Source organism: Chenopodium quinoa, unplaced genomic scaffold, assembly GCF_001683475.1.
Source record: "Chenopodium quinoa cultivar QQ74 unplaced genomic scaffold, ASM168347v1, whole genome shotgun sequence".
NCBI classification, from domain to species: Eukaryota; Viridiplantae; Streptophyta; class Magnoliopsida; order Caryophyllales; family Amaranthaceae; genus Chenopodium; species Chenopodium quinoa.
The window spans coordinates 4,183,112-4,205,248 of record NW_018742914.1 but is presented as its reverse complement, the minus strand read 5'-3'; the positions used below and the strand labels follow the sequence as shown (position 1 = coordinate 4,205,248).

The following is a 22,137-nucleotide window of genomic DNA, read 5'->3' as shown; positions in this document are numbered from 1 at the left end:
GAAACCGGTACCTGGATAAGAGGATTCGATTTCGAGTTTAACTTGAGAACCTGTTGTTAGTTGTAACAGATTTTGATTTAGGCTCTTAGTTTTTTGGATCGAAACTATAGGGTGCTCTGTAACTAAAAGATACCACTAAGAAGCTCAAATTATACACCAATTCAGTTTAAAATATAAAATAAAAATAATAATTATAAATATATGTTTAAAATTTGCTAAACAACTACTTTTGCTTTGTTGTATTTGCAGAATAAAAGTTACTCCGTATAAATTTGTGACCATCCACATTTTCTTAAAATAATTTTGCAAAAAATTATTAAGTATATTAAAAACAGGGTACCTTGAACTCATTTTCTAGGAATCTGCTCTATAGATTCATGTTCCAGTTCCAGTTCCCATTGAAGAATCTGTTATAACATGTTCTGATTTTGATTCCAATTCTTGCAACTTTAATAAGATATTGTGTTATGCTCAAACCCCCCCCCCCCCAAGTCACCTTCATTTGGAATGAAGAATTAAGGATGTGAACCTCAAACCTTACAATTGAGGTAAAAACCTTGTGTGAGTTAACATTTTGTTGATACTCCGTACGTAACAATATATAATTTGTGAATTAGAATTTTGTACAACCATCATCCCGAATTATTTGTATTTCGTTCATTTCATATTATTTATCAATTACACAATTGTAAATATTTCAAAATTACCCCTTATTATTTAAACAATATAACCAACTAAACTAACTATCATCCGAACCCATCCACAATTGGCCAGTCATAATCGCACCCGGAAATTGAAACACGCAGACGACAGTTAATGGTATTTTCCCAAAGTTATCCTTTATTTTACCACTTGTTCCTCTCTTATTCCGCCATCTTTCACTTTCTTTATTTTCTCTCTCCTCCTTATTCTCCCCTTTATGTATCCTCTTTATTTCTGATCATTATTACCATTACAATATAACATTTTTCATCTCTTTCAAAAACAGTTTTTTTTCCAGATTCTGCTGAATTCGGTCAGATCATATTCAAATGGCGCCTAAGCTTACCAAAATTCCTAGCATGCGTGAGAGAGTTCAAGATACTCTCTCTGTTCATCGTAACGAGCTTGTTTCTCTTCTCTCTAGGTTCGATTTTTTCGTGTTTTTTTAAACGGTTTTGATATATGCAACCCTTAATTCAATCTATAAACATTTAACAAACCCGTCTTTCTAAAATATGGTACATATTTCAATATTTGTAACAGTACGTGTGTGCAGTCGATATTATTTATTATGTTTAGTTGATCTTAATGATGATTAATGTATTAATTTTTATATTCTTATTGTAGAATATATTTGTAGTAAGTATATTTTGATTTATTTAATTTTTTTTGTTGTTGATTTTTGGGTGGTGATTGATTGAATAATATAGGTATGTAGCACAAGGAAAATGTTTGTTACAACCCCATCATTTGATTGATGCATTGGAACAAATAATTGGTGAAGATCAAGGAAAGCAAATTCTTAGAGATGGTCCTTTTAGCGAAGTTCTTAGGTCTGCTCAGGTGATTTTTCTTCATTTGTTTGAATATTTTTCGCTTTGATTTTGATTGTACTCTGTTTTTGTGTTTGGTATAAATATGTTCTGTAATCAACTAATCAGTAATCACCCATTTGTCTTGTTAGCACGGAATTATCCCATCGTTGTTGTATACTCCCTCCGTCTCAAATTAATAAAAGTATGTCACCCACTTGTCTTACCTCATTGTAATTAAGGAATTCACAATGTTTGTAGTGATTGGTAATTTCGTAACACGTTTTAGTGGCGGTATGTTTGGAAATTTAACCAATATGTTAAATTACGATCAAGTGGATGTGACAATTTTGTCCGGACATCTAGAGCATGACAATTATTTGTGGACAGTGGGAGTACTTAAATACTACCTCCTATCCAAATTACTCGTAACTTTGGGGCATTATTTGTGAGACATAAAATATTCCAAAGTTGCGAGTAATTTGGACCATACGTAGTACGTATATTGCTTATCAAAAATAGTTGTGGCAAATGATGATTCTAGATCCTTAGTACTTGGAGTAAGCACTAAATAAGAGACAAACTTGGGTTTTGTAAGATAGTGTGTTGCCACCGCTTTAAGATGTGAGCTTTTTTACAGTAATAATTGAAGGGACCGATAGAATGTCCTCAAATTATTTACGTCTCTTTGTGCGCATGATTGGGGATTTTGTTGATCATGTTATGGAATGATGGAGAACATTACACAAAAAAATGTATTCAAAACTGCCTGATATGGTATGATCTAGCCATTGTTGTCACACTTATCCAATTTAAAAGGTGGGGGACATCAAACTTATGTGTTGAATGAGACGTCGTTAGTACCTTTATCGGTTTATCTCTTGGAATGTTTTGGTTATATGTGCCAAGCGGTCCAAATTGATGTGGATATTGTTACTTGTTTTAATAAAATACGGAGTAGTCGAAACTCAATAGTCATTGGCAAATTTTGAGTAATGTTGGCTTGTAATCGATCGTAATTACTTTAAAGATTATGTTTAACAATTTTATCACTACTTTGTTATTGCAGTATTTTTTAACAAATTATTGGTAAAATTTATACAAACTTGACTTCCAAAGTTAAACAAGAAGTTTTCTTCTCTTTTTTTTTTCTTTTTTTTATTTTGACAGATGAAATATTAATTAGACCTCTAAAATGGCAAATTGATTTGTACAATGTGCTTATTCATTCTATTTTACTATTCTATTTGTTATATTTTTTTCCAAAACACGTACTACTTACTAAACAGATGTTAACAACTGCATAGATTATAAACAATGAAATGTCCTCTTTAATACTTTAGCTATTAGCTTATGGTTGTGTAATGTTTGATTTTTAGGATGCTTTTGTTGTATTTTTGGACGTACAGAGTATTGTTTTCTCAAACTATGGATGTTAGTGATTGGAGGTGGTGATTTGGAGGTTGAAGAGACGTTATTTGAATACTCCAATAAATATTTATGTTAAACCTATACGAATTGTTAATTTTAACCGCGAATAAGGGAAGCTTTTTTTTTTTTTCTTTTTCTTTTTGTTCCACAATTAGTGTAATGATGACCTGTGGAACTGTTGACAGTGATCTCTGATTATTTAGCCTATTATATTTGGTCAATCTTTAATGTGTTTGACTTTGTTTTATGGTAGGAAGCAATAGTTGTTCCTCCCTTTGTTGCTATAGCACTCCGTCCAAGACCTGGAGTTTGGGAATATGTTCGTGTTAATGTCTATGAACTTAATGTGGAGCAGTTTACTGTATCTGAGTATCTCCATTTCAAGGAAGAACTTGAGGATGGAAAGTGAGTATAAGATTTTAAAATTTGATAAATCTGATAGCAAAATTCATGTACTGATATTCATATATATATGTAATGTGTGATAGGGCTGATGACCACTATACGCTTGAGCTTGATTTTGAGCCTTTCAATGAGTCAGTTCCACGTCCAACACGTTCTTCATCAATTGGTAATGGTGTTCAGTTCCTCAACAGACACCTATCATCCATTATGTTTCGCAATAAAGACTGCTTGGAGCCGTTACTTAATTTCCTTCGAGTTCACAAACACAAAGGAGTTGTAAGTTGCACTGTTACTGTCCACTACTTTGAGAATGTTAATGATTCAACATGAATGTTACTCCCTCTAGCCGTAAATACTAGTTAGAATATATATCTGGAAAAGTTAAAACACATATTTTTAAATAATAATGGTTTGTGGATGATTTTTCCAAAATACTTTACTGATTAAGTAGCGGGGATGTGACAATAATCCTACTATTAAGAAATAATTCATCTAGTATAATTATGTCATACCCCTAATTATGAAGGGTCAGAGTAAATTGACCATTAGTTTCGGATGAAGGGAATAATAATACCAGCCGCTGCTTGTATGATTGGCTTGGTCTAAGGATGCTGTAGGTAACTTGCAAGTGATTGTGCAGGTCATGATGTTGAATGATCGGATACAAACTATATCTCGTCTTCAGTCTGCATTGTCTAAAGCTGAGGATCATCTAACCAAGCTTCCACCAGATACACCTTACTCTGAGTTTGAATTTGAGTATGAAATATATTGTTAAATGCAGATGCCTTCTAATTAGCATGTCTTCTTTTATACTTTTGTCTTTAACTGTGTTCAACTCTTCCACAAATAAAGAGTTGGTTGCTTGATTTGAGATTTGAGTTTATAATTCCACTATTTACATGTGCATGCAGACTCCAAGGTATGGGTTTTGAGCGAGGTTGGGGAGACACTGCAGAAAGAGTTTTAGAGATGATGCATTTACTACTAGACATCCTTCAGGCTCCTGATCCATCCACATTAGAGACATTTCTTGGAAGAGTTCCCATGGTGTTCAATGTGGTTATTCTGTCTGTACATGGATACTTTGGCCAGGCACATGTACTGGGCTTGCCTGACACTGGTGGGCAGGTATGAGGCTAATTTTCTGCTTTATGAGGGGAGTTTTATTTTTTATGCACATTCTTTTCCTGGTCCACGGTTTGCCCTTAAAGTTTGACCTGATAGGTATTGTTCAGAGGTTGGGAGTTTCAGTAGATTATGTCCTCTGGATTAGATGGACTCTATATGAATGTATATAATCAATAAAGGCTCAGAGGTGCACTGACTCAGTGAGGTGATACCGTGATAGAGATCCTTGCGCAGGTCGTAGCACTTTGGTGTGCCTCATGTGCCTCATGAAGTGAGTCACACTTTATGGGTGAAATTTTTTTGCTTGGGTGTTCCTTGGCTGCACCTCTTTTTATTCAACTCACCTAGGCAAAAATGTGTTTGAACTCTGCCTTGCACCTCAGCAAGGCGCGGCTCTTTAATATTTTATACACTGCTTTGCAATATGTGCAAATGGTGCTAAGTTGCTAACCTGTCTGCTCTTTTCCTTGAGTTGTAGATTGTTTATATTCTTGATCAAGTGCGAGCATTGGAACATGAAATGCTCCAACGAATAAAGAAGCAAGGACTGGATATGACTCCAAGAATTCTTATTGTAAGACTGTAGATCTCTTATCCTAGAGTTTGGGCTAATACTTTATAGGATAATTTAATGGCCAGTGCCCATCTGCTTCCAGGGATGGAACAACAAAGTGGTGGCTGTAGTTTTAAAATTTGATGTTCTTCTATTTCTAGGTGAGCCGGTTGATTCCTGATGCTAAAGGGACCACATGCAACCAGCGTTTGGAAAAAGTCAGTGGAACGGAGTACGCCAGTATCTTGAGGGTTCCTTTCCGATCAGAAAAAGGAATCCTTCGTAAATGGATATCTAGATTTGATGTCTGGCCTTATCTAGAAACTTTTACTGAGGTAACTCCTTACTGTCAGTAAAATGACTTACAAATCTGCATCTCATTCATGTTTGGGAGATCTGCCTGCTGCGTAAAAGTTTAACTTCAGGTGTATGTGTGCTACATTCCATATTAATGTTTGAATTTCTTATTTTTCATCTCAACCTAGTGAAGAATAAAAATTTGCCCTCGTGTTGATCTATGCCGGATGATTTTTCATATAGAAAGGAATAATGATTGGGGTTGTATAACCCTGTCTGTCCTTGTTAGATATGACGTAATGGCATCCTAATGATATTGAAATTAAAAGTAGACAAGTAAATGAGATATGAAAGGTGTGGTTACTATTTCACTAATATCATTGTAATGGATTAAATTGGGATTTATCATTGTGGCAGAATGACATGCTCGCTTACCTAGCTTTTTGCCTCCTGGTTACTTAATGTACAACTATTTTTCTTGCCAAGTCTACAATGGGTTGAATGTGGTGGGGTTGGAGTTTGGAAGATGGTATATGTACTCATTCAGAAACTTAGGTTTGTAAGGTGTTTCCTTTGCTAGAATGTAGATTGCATAAATCATGTTTGGAAAGTCAATACAACTTTAAAAAAAGGAAATCTCTTAATATAACAGGAAATGGAGCTTTAATTTTTGTTTGAACAGTTGTTTTTTGTCTCTCCGAACCTTGGCAAATGTCTAGTTGTACTTTGTTTGAGTGATAGTACAGTTCTGATTCCTGACATTCCACAAGTACTGATTTACTGAATGCATGGTTTTGATTCTTTGTCAATGTTAAATGCACTTAGGTGCTGCTGTATTTGTTGAACTTTGTATGTTGCTGCCTTGTTTTGTATCCTTAGCCTTTTTAGTATATAGTACTCACTGATTATGTGTATTGATTTTAGTGACTAGTCAAATGCCAAAGTTATTGCAGTTGAACATTATTTTTAATGTCGAGTTGGAGTGTGGTAATGTTCAGACAGATTATTCTGCCAATTACTATATTATTTATTTTTGTACCATAATAGACACTTTTGACTGGCATAAGCCTATGAAAATTACTTATAGTTTCAGACTGTTTTAATTTCTCAGATGATCCCCAGCATGTCATGATGCTTACTTCATATATATATTTTTGTTCATGTAACTTTTGAAAATGATAACAATATCCACCTTCTATACAGCTCCGAGGAAGTCCCGTCACCCATACCAGATGTAACTTATGCTAGCCTTCCACTGGTTCATTTGTCCATTTATAAAATATCTATTTAGTGATTCAAATTTCTCCATGAAATTCTATATGCTACCCTTCCATTGGTCCATTGGTATGTGGTTCTACCTGATGAATCCTTGATCTCCAATTCTCCATTGTGTTGTGATGAGATGTAGTTTAAGGTTTTCATAAATCCCCATAGCTCTATCCAGTCGATAGCTGTAATGTGTGAAATGAACCAAAGAATTTCCATTAATGGAACTATCCAACTTAAATATTATAGATAAGAATATGGACATGGCCCATTTCTTTTGTCAGAGTATACCTGCCGAATTAGAATATTGTGTGTGTGCGTGCACGCTCATGTGCTTATTGTTGTTGAGTTCATATGCTAATCACAATCATATATAAGCTGTGAGTTATGTTTTTTCAGGATGCAGCTGGAGAAATTATTGGCGAGTTACAGGGTCGTCCAGATTTGATAATTGGAAACTACAGTGATGGGAATATTGTTGCTTCTTTATTGTCCTACAAGATGGGTGTTACCCAGGTCTAGCCTTATATTTTAGTTTTTGTTTTCTTTTTTTAGGGATATTTTTTTCTTCATTTCCTCTTCAAATTCATCTCTCTATGTTACGTATTTTCAGTGCGATATTGCCCATGCATTGGAGAAGACCAAATATCCAGATTCTGATATTTATTGGAAAAAATTTGAGGAGAAATACCATTTCTCTTGCCAGTTCACAGCTGACTTGATGGCAATGAATCATGCTGATTTTATCATTACAAGCACGTACCAAGAGATAGCTGGAACGTAAGTACAAAACTGTCACTTTTAACAATCCCATGCGGTAACATCAGATCACTGACTCGTTAGATTACTGTGAAATATAAATAAAATAAAAAATAAAAATAAAAAAACATTCATACCTTGTGCCAGATCATGTGATCATTTGTAATTGAGTGCAGTAATTGCATCTTATGTGTGGTTTAGTGGTTACAGGAAAATGTTCGAATTTTACATCAAGCCTGATCTATTGTGTTGATTAAACTGAATTCGAGAGGCTAGTCTTGCCTTGTGGCAACTTTCTTGCACTACTACTATGTTCTGACGTCTATTATAAGTATAAAATGTTAATAAGGATGTAGTGTGTTTTAATCTTATAAGCTGTTTGTTGTCTCAGAGCGAGTTCTAAGTATATTCTTCCCTCTGAATTTTGATATAACCTCTGAGTAATTCCTAATTCCTAATAAATGAATCACATTCTACTTTTAGGATGCACCAGAGAAATCTTTAGAGTATTTTTTCCTGTCATTCAGCTAGTCACCCAACCATAAAGAAGTTTTGTTGCAGTTATGCCAACTTGCTGAGATCTTAGGTACATTAGGTTGCAAATTCTGATGCTCTTTCCCATTTATTGTTTTGGCCTCTGTCTATTAAAATAAATTTATTCATCAAGTTTCTCCAATAAAGACTTTAGATGTTATTTTAACTTGTCGATATTGCTGTGTTTGTGTGTTAATTTCTGTTTCCGGAGTTGAAGATTACCAGTGCAGCTCTGTTTATAGACTAAAACCTGTTGCAAGTTCTAAATGTGCTTCCAAATTTTACCTGTGATTATTAGTTTACTTAATGAATACTTACCTAAATACAAACTTTTTTTTTTCAGGAAAAATACTGTCGGCCAATATGAGAGCCACAAGGCCTTCACTTTGCCAGGGCTGTATCGGGTTGTTCATGGGATTGATGTCTTTGATCCCAAGTTTAACATTGTCTCACCAGGGGCCGATATGACCATCTATTTCCCATTTTCTGAGAAGGAGAATCGGCTAACTGCACTTCATAGCTTCATAGAGGATCTGTTATTTAATCCTGAACAGAACGATGAACATATGTAAGCTCCTGCTCTTTTTTTATTTACATTGATCACATGGAACCCATATCATGCAACTAGCATTTGAAATGTTTATGGACGTTGTTCATCTCTTGGCTAATAAGTGACAGTTTTTTTTTTTTTAATTCTTTCTCTGGTTATACTACGATACTATGACAATTCAAAATTTGCTATGTCTAGTTTGTTGAACAGAATCTGTTGCCTCAGAGAGAATTGTATTTGGATCTGTGATTATAGTAAATCATAAGGAAAATCTAAAATTATAAAACTAGACTTAAATTGTTTTTATTGCTTATCTACCATTTTTCATCATTGCAGTGGTATACTTGATGATACCTCAAAGCCTATGATATTTTCCATGGCGAGGCTAGACCGTGTGAAGAACATAACAGGACTGGTAGAGTGCTACGCAAAGAATGCTAAACTCAGGGAACTGGCAAACTTGGTTGTGGTTGCTGGGTACAATGATGTAAAAAAGTCTAATGACAGGGAAGAGATTGCTGAAATTGAAAAAATGCACAATCTTATCAAGGAGTACAAATTGAATGGCCAGTTCCGTTGGATAGCTTCTCAAACTAATAGAGTAAGAAATGGTGAACTTTATCGCTACATCTGTGACAAAGGAGGTATTTTTGTGCAGGTATGCTTTACATTTTATCTGTATTACTATTTTTTTCTATCAAATACGTAAAACAAGTGTTCATATGACACGCAGATATAATCTATATGTTGGAGATATAGGCAAGATGAAGTATTTAGAGTACAAATATTGTAACTCCCATTAAATTACTCTGATAAACTTTCATTAATCAAAGCCAAAACATAAATTCTTATCACCGAAACTCATAGAATGCTTTATTTATGACTTGCAGCCTGCATTTTATGAAGCATTTGGGCTTACAGTTGTGGAAGCAATGACTTGTGGTCTACCAACATTTGCTACATGCCATGGTGGTCCTTCTGAGATTATAGAAGACGGTGTTTCAGGATTTCATATTGATCCATATCACCCTGATCAGGCCGCGCAGCATATGGCTGAATTTTTTGCAAAATGCAGTGAGGATCCTAGCTACTGGAATAAAATATCTGATGCTGGGTTACAAAGGATCAAAGAAAGGTTAGCATCAAGCTGTCAATAATATTTAAAAGCACGCGTAGAGGCAGGTTGCTTACTTGGTTTGAGTTTTAAATTGCAGGTATACCTGGCAAAAGTATTCTGAAAGGTTAATGACCCTAGCAGGAGTATATGGATTTTGGAAATATGTCTCCAAACTGGAGAGAAGAGAGACTCGACGTTATCTTGAGATGTTCTACATTTTGAAGTTCCGTGATCTGGTCAGTTCATTTGTTCTCTGTCCATGTCTTTATAGCTTATCTGTCCCATTTTATATCCTTCAGGTTTGTATGTGCCTTTCGTACTTATAACCTGTCCTTAAAGAGGAATTTTTTTTTCTTTTCTTGAAAATCAAGCTTAATAATCAGATCACCCTTCTCTCTAGAGAGTAGTAAATGTGATGATTCAGGATGTAGGCTATATTTCAGCATGCTTTACCGCGCACCTGGAACTATTGCACCGAGTGTAGCATTCTTTTGAAATACTTGTATTATATATTAGGAGATAGCTATTATAATCTAGTGTATCATGCATATTCTATGAAAATAGTTAGTGTAATGGTTAAAGTATAACTGAAAGTTATAACATATGGTTGTTATTCCAGGCTAAGTCTGTTCCCCTGGCAATAGATGACGAGCCTTCTTCCACAGATGCAGTTGCGACATTTCGTGGACCTTGAAAGCTGTTGCTTACTCTGATGTATAATTATGGTTACATCCTTAGGGAACGAATAAGTGTTGCCTATACTAGGTTTCACCTGTAAGTATTTTCTTTATGCAAATAAAGAGTGACATAATGTAATTTTGTTGATGATTGGTGTTCTCGTGGAAATCGGGATCACTCTGTTCATTTTTAGTCTGCATGGCGCAGAATGTATCATTATGATAACATGTTTAAGTGTTCAAAGTACCAGTGTATTGTAAATAAACGAAATGTGTTTTGAATGTGAGTATCCAGGGCTCATGAAAGAGTTGGATACGAAATCGTTGTAAATATTGTAAGTTTAATGTGCCAATGAGCATAGTTTGATCCTAAATCTAAATCATCGTTGTCCTTGATAAAAATGTAAGGAGTGTGACCGTTGCTGCTACCATTAAGGGCTTTTGGAGTGACTCAACTCTACCCCAACTTGAGGATGGCTCTTGCCCGAGTCACTTTAATTGATTCGTAAGGTTAGCTATACTCTGTATCTCTTTAAATAGGAAATGCTATAATTATTTTACATTTTTATAAAACGGTTATAAAAGACAAGTGTTGTAAGTATTTAGAAACAGCTGATGTCAATCCAGAAAAAAGGAAATGTAATGCACCTTAGTCTCCCTTTTTTATAGCCTCATATCAGAATCAAGGTTGGTTTAGTGGTTGAAGGCCCTCCTTCCATCCTGAGAGGGCTTCGACTCTCATCACAAGCAAGTATAATCACTAATTTCTCCCAATTAATATATTTTATAAAAATAGTATATTTCCATACCCACTTATGGAGCAAACTCAAAGAAACTTCTAAAATTTAAAAATAGGGCAGTAAAATAACCCAGCCCAAGTTACCCAGCATGTAATTTTGTGAATTTTGTGAATAGAAGTACTATGAAATTTTAATTTTCAAATGATGTGGGAATACAAGTTTAAACATGTTCAATTATTGGAATATAATCCATAAGTAATTAAAGTAACTTTTTACTTTTGACTAAATTCCATTGATATATTTTTCATATAACCAATCAAACAAGTTTAAAAGATTCATATTTTACTTTGATATATTCAATTTAGTTTGTCTACTTCTCTAGTTCACTAAGTCACTTGCAATTTCGTCTGTTGCTTATCTTTTTTTGCAAAGATCCACAACCTTTTTAATTTTTATTTTCTTTCCACTCCTTAAGGTTATGATTTCACTCTTTTGTAGAAGTGTAGAACGATGAGACCGTGAAAGTATTGATTCTTTCCTCTCTCCTTAACCATAGCCTCCATTATTAATTTTTGAGGGTTTCTACCGAATTTTGTCGGTGGAAAGCCCCAATTTAAGTTTTTTCTGTCTTTTGTTTTTCTTTAGTTTATAATAATGGTTCCTCCGCTCGAGAGGAATTTATCTCCCTTAAAAGAAAGAGTTTTTCTCCTTTGAAATACAAGGTTTTTTCGATCTCCTTCAAACTCTTTCACTTGGAATAGTATCAGATTGTGCGAGGCTACGGTTGATATTGGTTAGTCTGACTCAAGACACATAATTGTCAAAAGAATGATCTTCCTCCAAAAATTAAGAAACGACAGATCCATTCAAAAAGTTGTATGAGACAACAAATCGAAGATGTGCCAAAATACTATATCTATGTATTTATTAAATCTATTTTCTTTGTCATTAATCACCAATTGTAAGTGTCGTATGATTTTAATCAATGAAATTTTTTATTTATTTTTTTTGGAAGAATAATCAATGAAATTTAGTTTCCTTTGAGACTTCTTTACATAATAAAAATAAAATAAAAATAAAAATAAAAAATGGAATTAGAAAATCACGCAAGATATGAAAAGAATGTCTTGCGAAATCGAGTTTCTTTATAATTATGAAACTTTAATTAATGTAAAATTGGAATATAGTTAAAGAGAGTATCCAAAAAGTTAATACAAGTAGGGCCAAAAGCAAAAGGAAATCCTTGAAATCAGGCAATGGAAGCATGAAAAAGATTAGGGTCAGCTAAAATTGAGTCAGTCAGCTCCTTATTCCCAGTATGACATAAACTGCCCCTACCAATAAACCCCTATTGCAGCTTTTCCAGTAACCTTTATGGCATTTTTCTACTCTCACTTATTATTTTTATCCGTATCACATGTTCATCATCTCATGCTCTCTCCCTCTTTTTCTCAACTTTCATTGGTCAGGGTTTTATTCCCTCGGTTTTACTTCTTTTTACCGCTGTAAATATATATTCGCCCATTACCCTTGCTCGATTCCTAATCCTATAAATTGACTGAATTTGATTTTTCTTTATTAAGGAATAATATCACCTAAATACATCCAACCCGTACCTGATTACTCTATTGGACCCAAACTAGACTCAAAACAATGACCTAACTTAACCCGAAATTAGAAAAGTAACCGACCTTACTTGAATTGGAGCTCACCAGCTTAACTTGATACTCGAAGTGATTCGACCTAATTGTACCCTATCTGACAATCTTAAGTCAACTAGATACAAAGTGACCTGATTTGAAGTAGATTTGATGTCTGAAGTTACCTGATACCCAAATTGACCATATCGGATTTTATTCTGAATCTATTGACTTGAACATATTTGATACAATAAGTGACCCAATAAATCAATAACAATAATATTGCATTAATGTTAACATCAATAACAATGATACTAATATTAATAATTGTAACAACAATGAAAATAATAAATCTCACAATTTGAGCTAGAGCGAAAGTCACAATTCGAAATGACTTGATCTAAACTTACCTTGAACCAAAATGATCCGATTGAACATGACTAGAAACTCAAACTGACTCGAATGACCCAATTCGAACTTTACCTGACCCAAAGTATCAACCCAGATCGATTATCTAAGCCAAAATGACCCAAACCTAACCAAATTATAACAAACTCGAAATTATCACAAACTGATTTTCAGGTTTACTATATATGCTTCCTATTTTAGTTCGTTTCAATAATCCATTTGACTAAAACTATGAGTGCTTTTGGTTAAATTATAGCAATTAAAAGTGAACTAGTGAGGTACAGTATGTTTTTTCTATTTTTTTTTTTTTATAAGGTAAAAAGAGGAGCCCACACCATAGGTAATGCAATGAAATAGTTTTACTCTCTTAACCGGCCTAACACAAGAAAGTAACCGAGGGACGGGATACAACTATCATGTCTTGTTAATTAGTACAAGGTTTGACGATTTCCTTCATGGATGCTTGTCATTAGATAAGCAGGGCTTGCTCATTTACGTTCTTGGAACATGTAGAAGTAATACCTAGGATTAGGGGTGTTAACAAGCCGAGCCTGCTGTGATTTGCTCGAGGTTCTGCTCGGCTCGGTCAAAGCTTGGTATAGGCTCCCCCAATTTTGGCTCGAGGTTTTAATTAGCCAAATTTGAGCTCTCCTTGGCTCGACTCGAAAGCTCATGAATAAGCTTGAGTTTTTTTGTATATTATTCGTAATAATTAAATTATTATTAACAAGAACCTTGTTTCATATTTAGGGCTTATGAACTAGAATTAATATCCAAAACTTTAGCTTGCACTCTTGTTAAATGTTGGAGCTTTCCTTCATGGTTTTATTTGTTTTAAGGTCAAGGAAAGTCAACAAAAGAATAATTAGACAACAATAGCATGGTTTTAGAATAATTGGCCAAAAATAGCAGAGTGCATCTAGACGCATAGGGCCTATGTGTTTCACAGGCGCATAGGAGGGCATTTTGGGATTTTTATTATTTTTTTTTCTCCCCCTTAATGGTGCAGTGGTATATTTAAGGTACCATTATGCATGTAGTGGTACTTTTTGCCATCAAATTTTGTACCACCGCTTTTTCTCATGTTCCCATTATTTACAAAAATGTCATCCTATTTGTTTCATTGGTATATAGGCCCTATGCGCCAATATTTCTCTGTGGATCATTACATGTGCCTAATGCATAGTTACAAGCAATCAGAGGTAGACAACACATACTTTGACCAAGAGTGTACTCATGCAATGACAAGACATGAGATTAAATCTCGTTCACATTATTTGCCACTAAAAATTATTTTGACTAAATTTAGGCCTTGTTTAGTTCACCTTATTTTTACTTATTTCAAAAAAAAAAAGTTCAGATTTGATCATCGTTAATGTGCAGTTTTTTATCGCTAAGTATCTTTAATTTCATAATGAAAAAAATTATAAAAATCGCATATTAATAAAATACACATTATTAAGAATCTAACAAGACCCCACTTGATATATTTTTTCCGTATAGATTATCGTATATATAAGGTCAAAGTTTGGTCATATATGACATTTAGATCAGACCAGATTAGATCAGATAAGTTTAAATAAGTAAAATTAAGGCGAAACAAACAAGGCGTTAGTCAAAAAAATAAGTTTAGATACAATTTCAAACAAAATATGGAGAAATTTTGGAACAATTTTACCCACACTTAAGACAATATTGTAGTAGGTAACTAAAAATGTTTCTTAATTTAATGGAATCAAGATCTTTTCAACTCCCCCTCTTGAGGAATTGTTATAGAAAATGGTCCAGCCCAATTGCTAGAACAAGCCTACAATCATCTACAACTAGAAAGCTTAGGATGTTACAACTTAGAACTTCACATGTCAGTTTCTAGATAAGTGAGTTTTTCAATAGCTTAGGTTAGATTAGGTTTTAAAGTTTTTTCTCTTACAATTTTTTTTCAATTTTTTAAAAGCAAACCCTTGTGGTATGAACAGAACTTGAACAACTTAATTACTACCTCCGTTAACAGTTATTTGCAACAAGGGGGTAGCACGGACTCCTAGGCAAAACTTTTAAAGAATGATTATTAAAAACTAAGGGCACTTGATTAACTTATTAATCCTACCTACAAAAAGAAATAAACAAAAACCCATAATAACCACATAAACCCATAACCATCACCGACAACCACCAGACCGCCACCGACAACCACCAGACCACCACCGACACTCAGAACCCAAACCGCCGAAACTCAACCACGAACCAGCCAGAAACACTAAAACCCAACCACGAACCCAACAAACAACCCACGAACCTAGCAAACCACCATGAACACATAAAAACCCATAAAACCTCCACGAACCCACCCATAACCACCACAAACCAGACAAAACCACCACGACCCAAGAAACCACCACGAAATTCAATTTAATCGAAACCACCACGAATTGAATTTACTCCCAGTTAAGCCACCAACATGAAACCAGATCTAAAACCACCCCCACGAAACTCACGCCACCCCTACAAACCAGATCTGAAACCCATCCCCACGAAACTCAAGCCACCCCCACGAACTAGAACTGAAACCCCTAAAAACCACCCCCACGAACTCAGACCCACGAACCAGGCGAACGCAATTCCACGAATTTGAACCCATGACCACACGAACCCAAATTGCAAGAGAAGATGGATGCTTTTGATGAAGTTGAATGGTGAGGGAGATGAATGATTTTGATGATGATGAAGAAGGGTGAGGGCGGAGAATGATTCTGATGAAATTGAAGAAGGGTGAGGGAGATGAATTACTCTGATGGAGATGAATGGTGAGGCAGATGAATGATTTTGATGAAAATGATTTTTGGTAAATATGATTACAAAAACAGATTCATTAGGTAAAGAGTTAAATCAAGTTAGTGATTTAATTAGATGTCTAAGTTGTTTGAGTAAGGGTAATATGGTCATTTAATTGGCAAAAAGTTACTGAAAGTGGAAAGAAAAAAAAATGTTGCACATAATAGATAGCAACCGAAAATGGCAAATGTTGCAAATAACTGTTAACGGAGGTTGTACTTATTCTTCAGACATTTATGCTCTTTCTATCAAATCACTAAATAAAAGTCTCATTACACATTTGCATGTGTATGTTTTGAGAAGGTGAATGTAAAATAATTGAAATTTAGTTGATTATAGGTGAAATTGTAAATAAGAGGTTGAGCTTTAATTGATTAAAGTTGAATATAAAAAAAAATTAAAATTTGTATTTAGATATAAAAATATAGTTAAACTTATATTTAAAGACAGATAGAGTACACATTAATGTGATACACTTTTAAGATCACATGAATGTTGTTTGAAAACTCTAATTATTTGAAAGTGATAAACGAAGGATCAAGGATTATAAGGGTAAAATAATTTGTTCAATTTTTTTTTGAAGTACATTTTAGCACTATTTTATACTCCCGTACTTGTATAGTTTTTACCAATTTCTTTAAAACCATAACCTTCTCTATTTTAGGTACAATTGCCTTCATCGTAGAAGATTACTCTGATTAATCTAACAACATCAAACAACCAACACATTAAGCAAAATATTTTCACATTACTTCCCAAGAAAAATTTGCAAGTTTCATAGTAGAATAACTTTAAACAATCAAGCATACATCTACATGAACACTAATTTTTTAACTAATAATATAAAAATAATCTACAATTTGCAAACTTAGATAAAAGAGTATATTATAATAATATGAAAATAAAGTCCAATGCCCAATACAAACACTGACAATATGGACTTTACAATAACGAACACGCCGTTTGTGGCACGAAACCAGCAAATATTACCCGTTAAATAGGAAATTCCACCCTAATAACATTTCTCCTTAAATTCTTCAAACTATTGTACTACTAAAACATTAATAATATTAGTAGTAAAAAAAAAAAAAAAGCAGAACCACTCTTTTCTCAAGGGGCTCCAACTTTAGATCCTAAACCCACTAATTACACTTCATTTAATTTAAAAAAAAACCCTTAAAAAAAGTAATTAGGGAAAGTGCCCTAAATAATTAGGGAAGGTGCCCAAAATAATTGGGTTACTTTAGAGTTGTCCATAAGAATGAGCCAAGTAAGCTAGGGCACCCACAAGAGGAGCATTGATGTAAGTTGATGGCTCAGATTGTTCATAATCAGACCTTTCATCTGGGAAATTATCATGAAGATCTGGCCCACCAACAATTGCACCAACATGAACATTTGGGTTTGGTGATTCTGTTTTCATGAAATCAAATCCTGCTGAGCATTGGATCTTTTGTGGGTGTGATGTGATCGACGGTAGCGATGCTCCCCGGTGATGGATTCGTTTCGGGTAGTTCGGTCCGTAGCCTACCATGTAGGACATCTTTTTTGGGTTCGTACCCAATAGATAGTCTACCTGCAATTTATTAGTCACGTACCATGTTAGTCATCTAACAACTATTTACACGTTAACATATTAAAATGTCGATACAAGCACAAATTTACTTATATACCTGTTTTTTGGCGATTGATCGAAGGGTTCGGGCAGAAACAACGGTGCCACCACACGACACGGTCATGCGAGAACGTTTAAGGTACTTAGCATAGGTTAATAGAAGGAATGAGGTAGATGTCACATATTGCATGTTGTCATCACTCATCTTAAACAATAGTCCTCCTACAAAATACACATTGTATTTATTAACTTAGCCGTTAGAAAATGCCAATTTCATGATTCACCAACAAAATTCATATCAAAAACAAATAAACATTACTGTTAAAGAGTGTTAAGGGGGCCCACCTGGAGTGTATTGGGCAGTTGAGAATGGTGCACCAGGAATGAGGGAACAAATGAAATTATCAGAGTGGCTTTTGTATTCATGGAGTCCTTGCATTCTTTGAACAAGGAAAGACTGCCCAAATAGTAAGCATAAAAAATTATTAATTACACAGATCGATGCGTGATTTGTTACGATCAATTGGACTACTTTCGGAAATATGGATAATATGTAGTATTTAATGTAATTAAAGGGTATAAAAAGACTCAAAAAAAGAGTGAAAGTACCTTAGAAAGAAGAATTCTAGCACCAGCATGCTTGTTATCCCAACCAAAAGTGTTATCTTCTTCACTAGCACCAAGAACTTGACCATTTCTTTGAATGTAGTTTAGGTACATTGGGTTCCTTGTTGCTCTATGTAACCAAGCAGCACCCCATAAAAGCTCATCCTAAAATATACAAAAAATTATTATTAAAATAGTTAATTAGAATATTGGTAATTTAATATTTTGATTAGAAAATCTTGGTTACCTGATAACCAGAGTAAGAGCAATAGAAGGGACAAACATAGCTCTTGAGCCCATCACTGTAAGTCCCTCTGTACTTATCAGCAAACTCAAAAACCTTAACCCAAAAATAAACAAAAAAATCAATAAAACAATTAAATATAAATGAAAAAATTAAATAAAATAAAATGTACTAGAAAATTAAGGGTGTAAAGTACTAAATTACCTTAATGGCACGGCTAATGAGAACCCTTGAATAGGCACGGTCACTCTTCCTAAAGACCATAGAAGCAGCAGCAAGAGCAGCAGCAGTTTCAGCAGCAACCTCAGTACCAGGGGTATTTTTGTCAACTTTTAATACAGTTCTTGGTGTGTCCATATCTTCTGGTCTTTCCCAACAAGCATGATCCTTTTGTGCATCTCCCACCTAAACAAAAAAATAATAAAACACCCATTTTAACAATTGTCGTAAAAATTAAATTACGGCACATGTTATGTTCGGATTTAGTTATCACATTACTAGTTCAAAGTATGCTATCAACGCGACAACTAATTACGGGTACCTGAACATAGATGGTGTCAGGATGTGCGGTTGCTTTTAGGAGGTAATCAGTTCCCCAACGAACAGCTTGTTTAGCATGTTGGAGTTCTCCTTTCATAAGACCACCAAATTCAATCACACTCCATGATAACATTGTTGTTGTGAATGCCATTGGAAACCCAAACTTAACATTGTCCCCTGCATCATAATACCCTCCTACTAAATCAACCTGCATTTTAATTTTACAGCACCAAAAAATATTCAGAAAAATACCCATTAAACCTTACAAAATTCCCAGAAAAATAAAGAAAAAATTACAAAAAAAAAATGAGGGAGAAAATGTAGGAAAGTACATGAGCTTGAGCACCATCGGAAAGACCAGAGTCTTTTCTCCAAGAAACTCTTTGGTTAGCTGGGAGTTTTCCTGATCTTTGGCCTTCGAAAAAGAGGATGGATTTTGTGAGGGCATCTCGGTAATTGTGAGAAGCGAAGCGAGAATGGCGGGGGTGGTGGTAGCTTCTGAAAGGGTTTCCATTGCAGAGGAGGAAGAAGGTGAAAAAACAGAGCAGTAAAAAAACAGGGGAGGTTGAAGAAGAAGAAGCCATTGTTGGATTTTTGGAGGGAAAATGGAGGTAAAAATAGGGATTTTTAGTGGGAGAGAAAAAAGGGTAGTGTTGGAATTGACTAAGTAACCAACAACTGCCCTCTTCTTCAGAGAAAAAAGTTAGAGGAGAGAGAAAATGAGTATGAGATGGGCAGAGGAAACAGAGTGCTCTGCTTCAGTTTTTATAGTGGGGGAAAAGGGGTTTTGCATTCTATGATTGTTTTTTTTTTTTTTTTTTTTTTTTTTGGAGGGTGCTTTTTGCAACAATTAATTTCTTTATCTTGAATTGGATTGGATATGATCAATATTAATGATTTATTCTAGGTCAGTATGCCATGCTCTTTGGATGGTCTTGTACCAATACCATGCCATGGTAATTATGTTTGTTTTGGATAACATTTGGTGGTAGATATAATTGATTCAAGATTGAACCGAGAATTTTGTATACAAGGATGGTATATTAAATTTGTATAGTTGTGTAGTATTGGTATCCTGTAATGTAGCATAGATTTCAAGATTTTGTCTTTAGATGATTCAGGCTCGAGTGTGGAAACCAACTTATCTTCATAGTACAATGTCTCACACTCTCACAATAATTATAGTAGTAAGTTAAATTGTATCTAATTGAATTTAAAATTATGGTTTACTCTAGTTATCGACAACAATATTGTTCCCTTAGCCATTCATGTCAACATTTGGAGTTTCAAATAAAACACAATCACTATTACAACCACAATACAAATTCTATAGCCAAAATTGTGTTTTAGAATTCCAATAGTATACTTTTCAAATAGGTAAATTGATCAATACTAATCCATATTTTGCAGGGTTCATACCAACTTTCATAATTGTTTCATATGTTAAACTAAATATTCGTGATAAAAAGAAAAAATGGCTCTATACAACATTGTCATTTTCATTTATCAAGCATAATGTGTACGGTGTACTTTGAGGTCAACAAAGTAGCGAAATTTATTGCCTCAATTACACATTACATTCAACACTATTTTAAAAAACAAGTTTGAGCAAAATGTAAACTAGATAGATACATTTACTTTTACTAAGACAAGATTATCCAAATTCTAGTAAGTATTACTACCTCCAATTCATATTATTCACAACAAATAAATATTTTATGTCTCACAAATAATACCCATTTATTGCGAGTAATATGAAACGGGGGTAGTATATTGTTTCCTTATAATTAAAAAAAAACATTGTATTGTGACGAATATACTCCATATTACTGTATAAAATAGTGCATGGTAATAATAATTAACGAATAACTTGAATGTAACAATTCATGTAACGAAAAAAAACAGAATATAATCATCTTGCCGTTAGTCACGGTAATTGGGCAAGATGGACTAATGGCCGTGGATGTTAGATTAGGACCGGTCAGTTAGGGACGTTACTCACAAAAGTGTGGTCTCGTGACTAACTTCATAATAGTAGTACAACTGTACAAGTAGTTAAGTTGCAAAACGGTCAACAATATTGTCTTTCTTTAGGATACATTCCAAGGAAAGGGACTTTCTCAATATTTACTCCTCCCTCACGTATATTTTGCTAACAATAATAATCTCTCTCTCTCTCTAATTTGAGTATTTGCTAGGTGATTAATAACACAAACTAATACAAAGTACTTGCATGGTATTCTTGGTAGCGAGAATCATGTTCGGTTTAGATAGATCTTATATAGAGTTCAACTCTTGTAAATAAACTGTTATCGAAAAGACAAAAAGATAGAATTTTTGTCTCTTTTCAGTCAACAAATAGATAAACTCCATTGATGTCTCCTTGTAAAGCTCACACATCAAGCCTAATTGTTAGTATACAAAGGGTGCCGTGCAAATTAATGTTCTTGTATATGTGGATGATCTCATTGTTTCTGGTAATAATTCCGCTGCGTGAAGGGCTTTCAAGGCATATCTTAGTGATTGTTTTCATATGAAAGATATTGGTGCTTTGAAATATTTTTTGGGAATTGAAGTGGTTCGTAGTTCACCGGGCTTGTTCCTATGCCAGAGAAAATATACTCTTGATATCATTTCAGAAGCAGGATTATTGGGATCAAAGCCAACCGACTTTCCCATGGAGCAGAAACACAAGCCCGGCTTAGCTAGTGGTCCTCTTCTCGATGATCCGGAACCGTATCGCAAACTTGTTGGAAGGTTGATTTATCTTGCTGTCACTAGGCTCGATTTAGCATATTCAGTTCATATTTTGTCTCAATTCATGCATGCTCCGAGAAATGAACATTAGGAGGCAGCTCTGCGAGTTGTCAAATATTTGAAAGAAACTCCGGGTCAAGGTATTTTGCTACGCTCGGACAGTGAATTAACCTTGCAGGGTTGGTGCGATTCAGATTGGGCCGCATGTCCCTTGACACGTAGATCTTTGACTGGGTGGCTAATATTTCTTGGAAAGTCACCTATTTCTTGGAAAACCAAAAAGCAGAAGACGGTTTCTACAAGCTCTTCGGAAGCCGAGTATCGTTGCATGTGTGCTACCACAATGGAGTTAAAGTGGTTGAAACGGCTACTTTTGAGCTTAGGGGTACAACATCCGAAGGCTATCAAGCTATTTTGTGATAGTCAATCCGCTTTGCACATTGCAAAGAATCCGATTTTCCATGAACGGACGAAGCACATTGAAGTTGATTGTCACTTCGTCCATGATGCTATTTCTGAGG

At 34.5% G+C, this 22,137-nt stretch overlaps 2 protein-coding genes across 2 annotated transcripts; one reads left to right on the top strand and one right to left on the bottom strand.

Moving 5' to 3' along the window:
• The first annotated feature begins 883 nt into the window (after window positions 1-883).
• Window positions 884-10,614, top strand: LOC110727927 (sucrose synthase). Its single transcript, XM_021907521.1, has 15 exons — window positions 884-1,126; window positions 1,413-1,545; window positions 3,199-3,350; window positions 3,434-3,626; window positions 3,991-4,109; window positions 4,265-4,481; window positions 4,960-5,055; window positions 5,196-5,369; window positions 6,997-7,113; window positions 7,211-7,377; window positions 8,234-8,458; window positions 8,777-9,098; window positions 9,331-9,575; window positions 9,655-9,793; window positions 10,177-10,614. The coding sequence occupies exons 1-15, from the start codon at window positions 1,032-1,034 to the stop codon at window positions 10,249-10,251; spliced, it is 2,469 nt and encodes an 822-aa protein (XP_021763213.1). The 5' UTR covers window positions 884-1,031; the 3' UTR covers window positions 10,252-10,614.
• Window positions 10,615-16,713: 6,099 nt separating this feature from the next.
• Window positions 16,714-19,592, bottom strand: LOC110727926 (endoglucanase 17-like). Its single transcript, XM_021907520.1, has 8 exons — window positions 19,192-19,592; window positions 18,861-19,067; window positions 18,524-18,724; window positions 18,323-18,415; window positions 18,079-18,240; window positions 17,815-17,926; window positions 17,528-17,691; window positions 16,714-17,430 (listed from the first exon to the last, which is right to left on the bottom strand). The coding sequence occupies exons 1-8, from the start codon at window positions 19,441-19,443 to the stop codon at window positions 17,098-17,100; spliced, it is 1,524 nt and encodes a 507-aa protein (XP_021763212.1). The 5' UTR covers window positions 19,444-19,592; the 3' UTR covers window positions 16,714-17,097.
• Window positions 19,593-22,137: the final 2,545 nt, after the last annotated feature.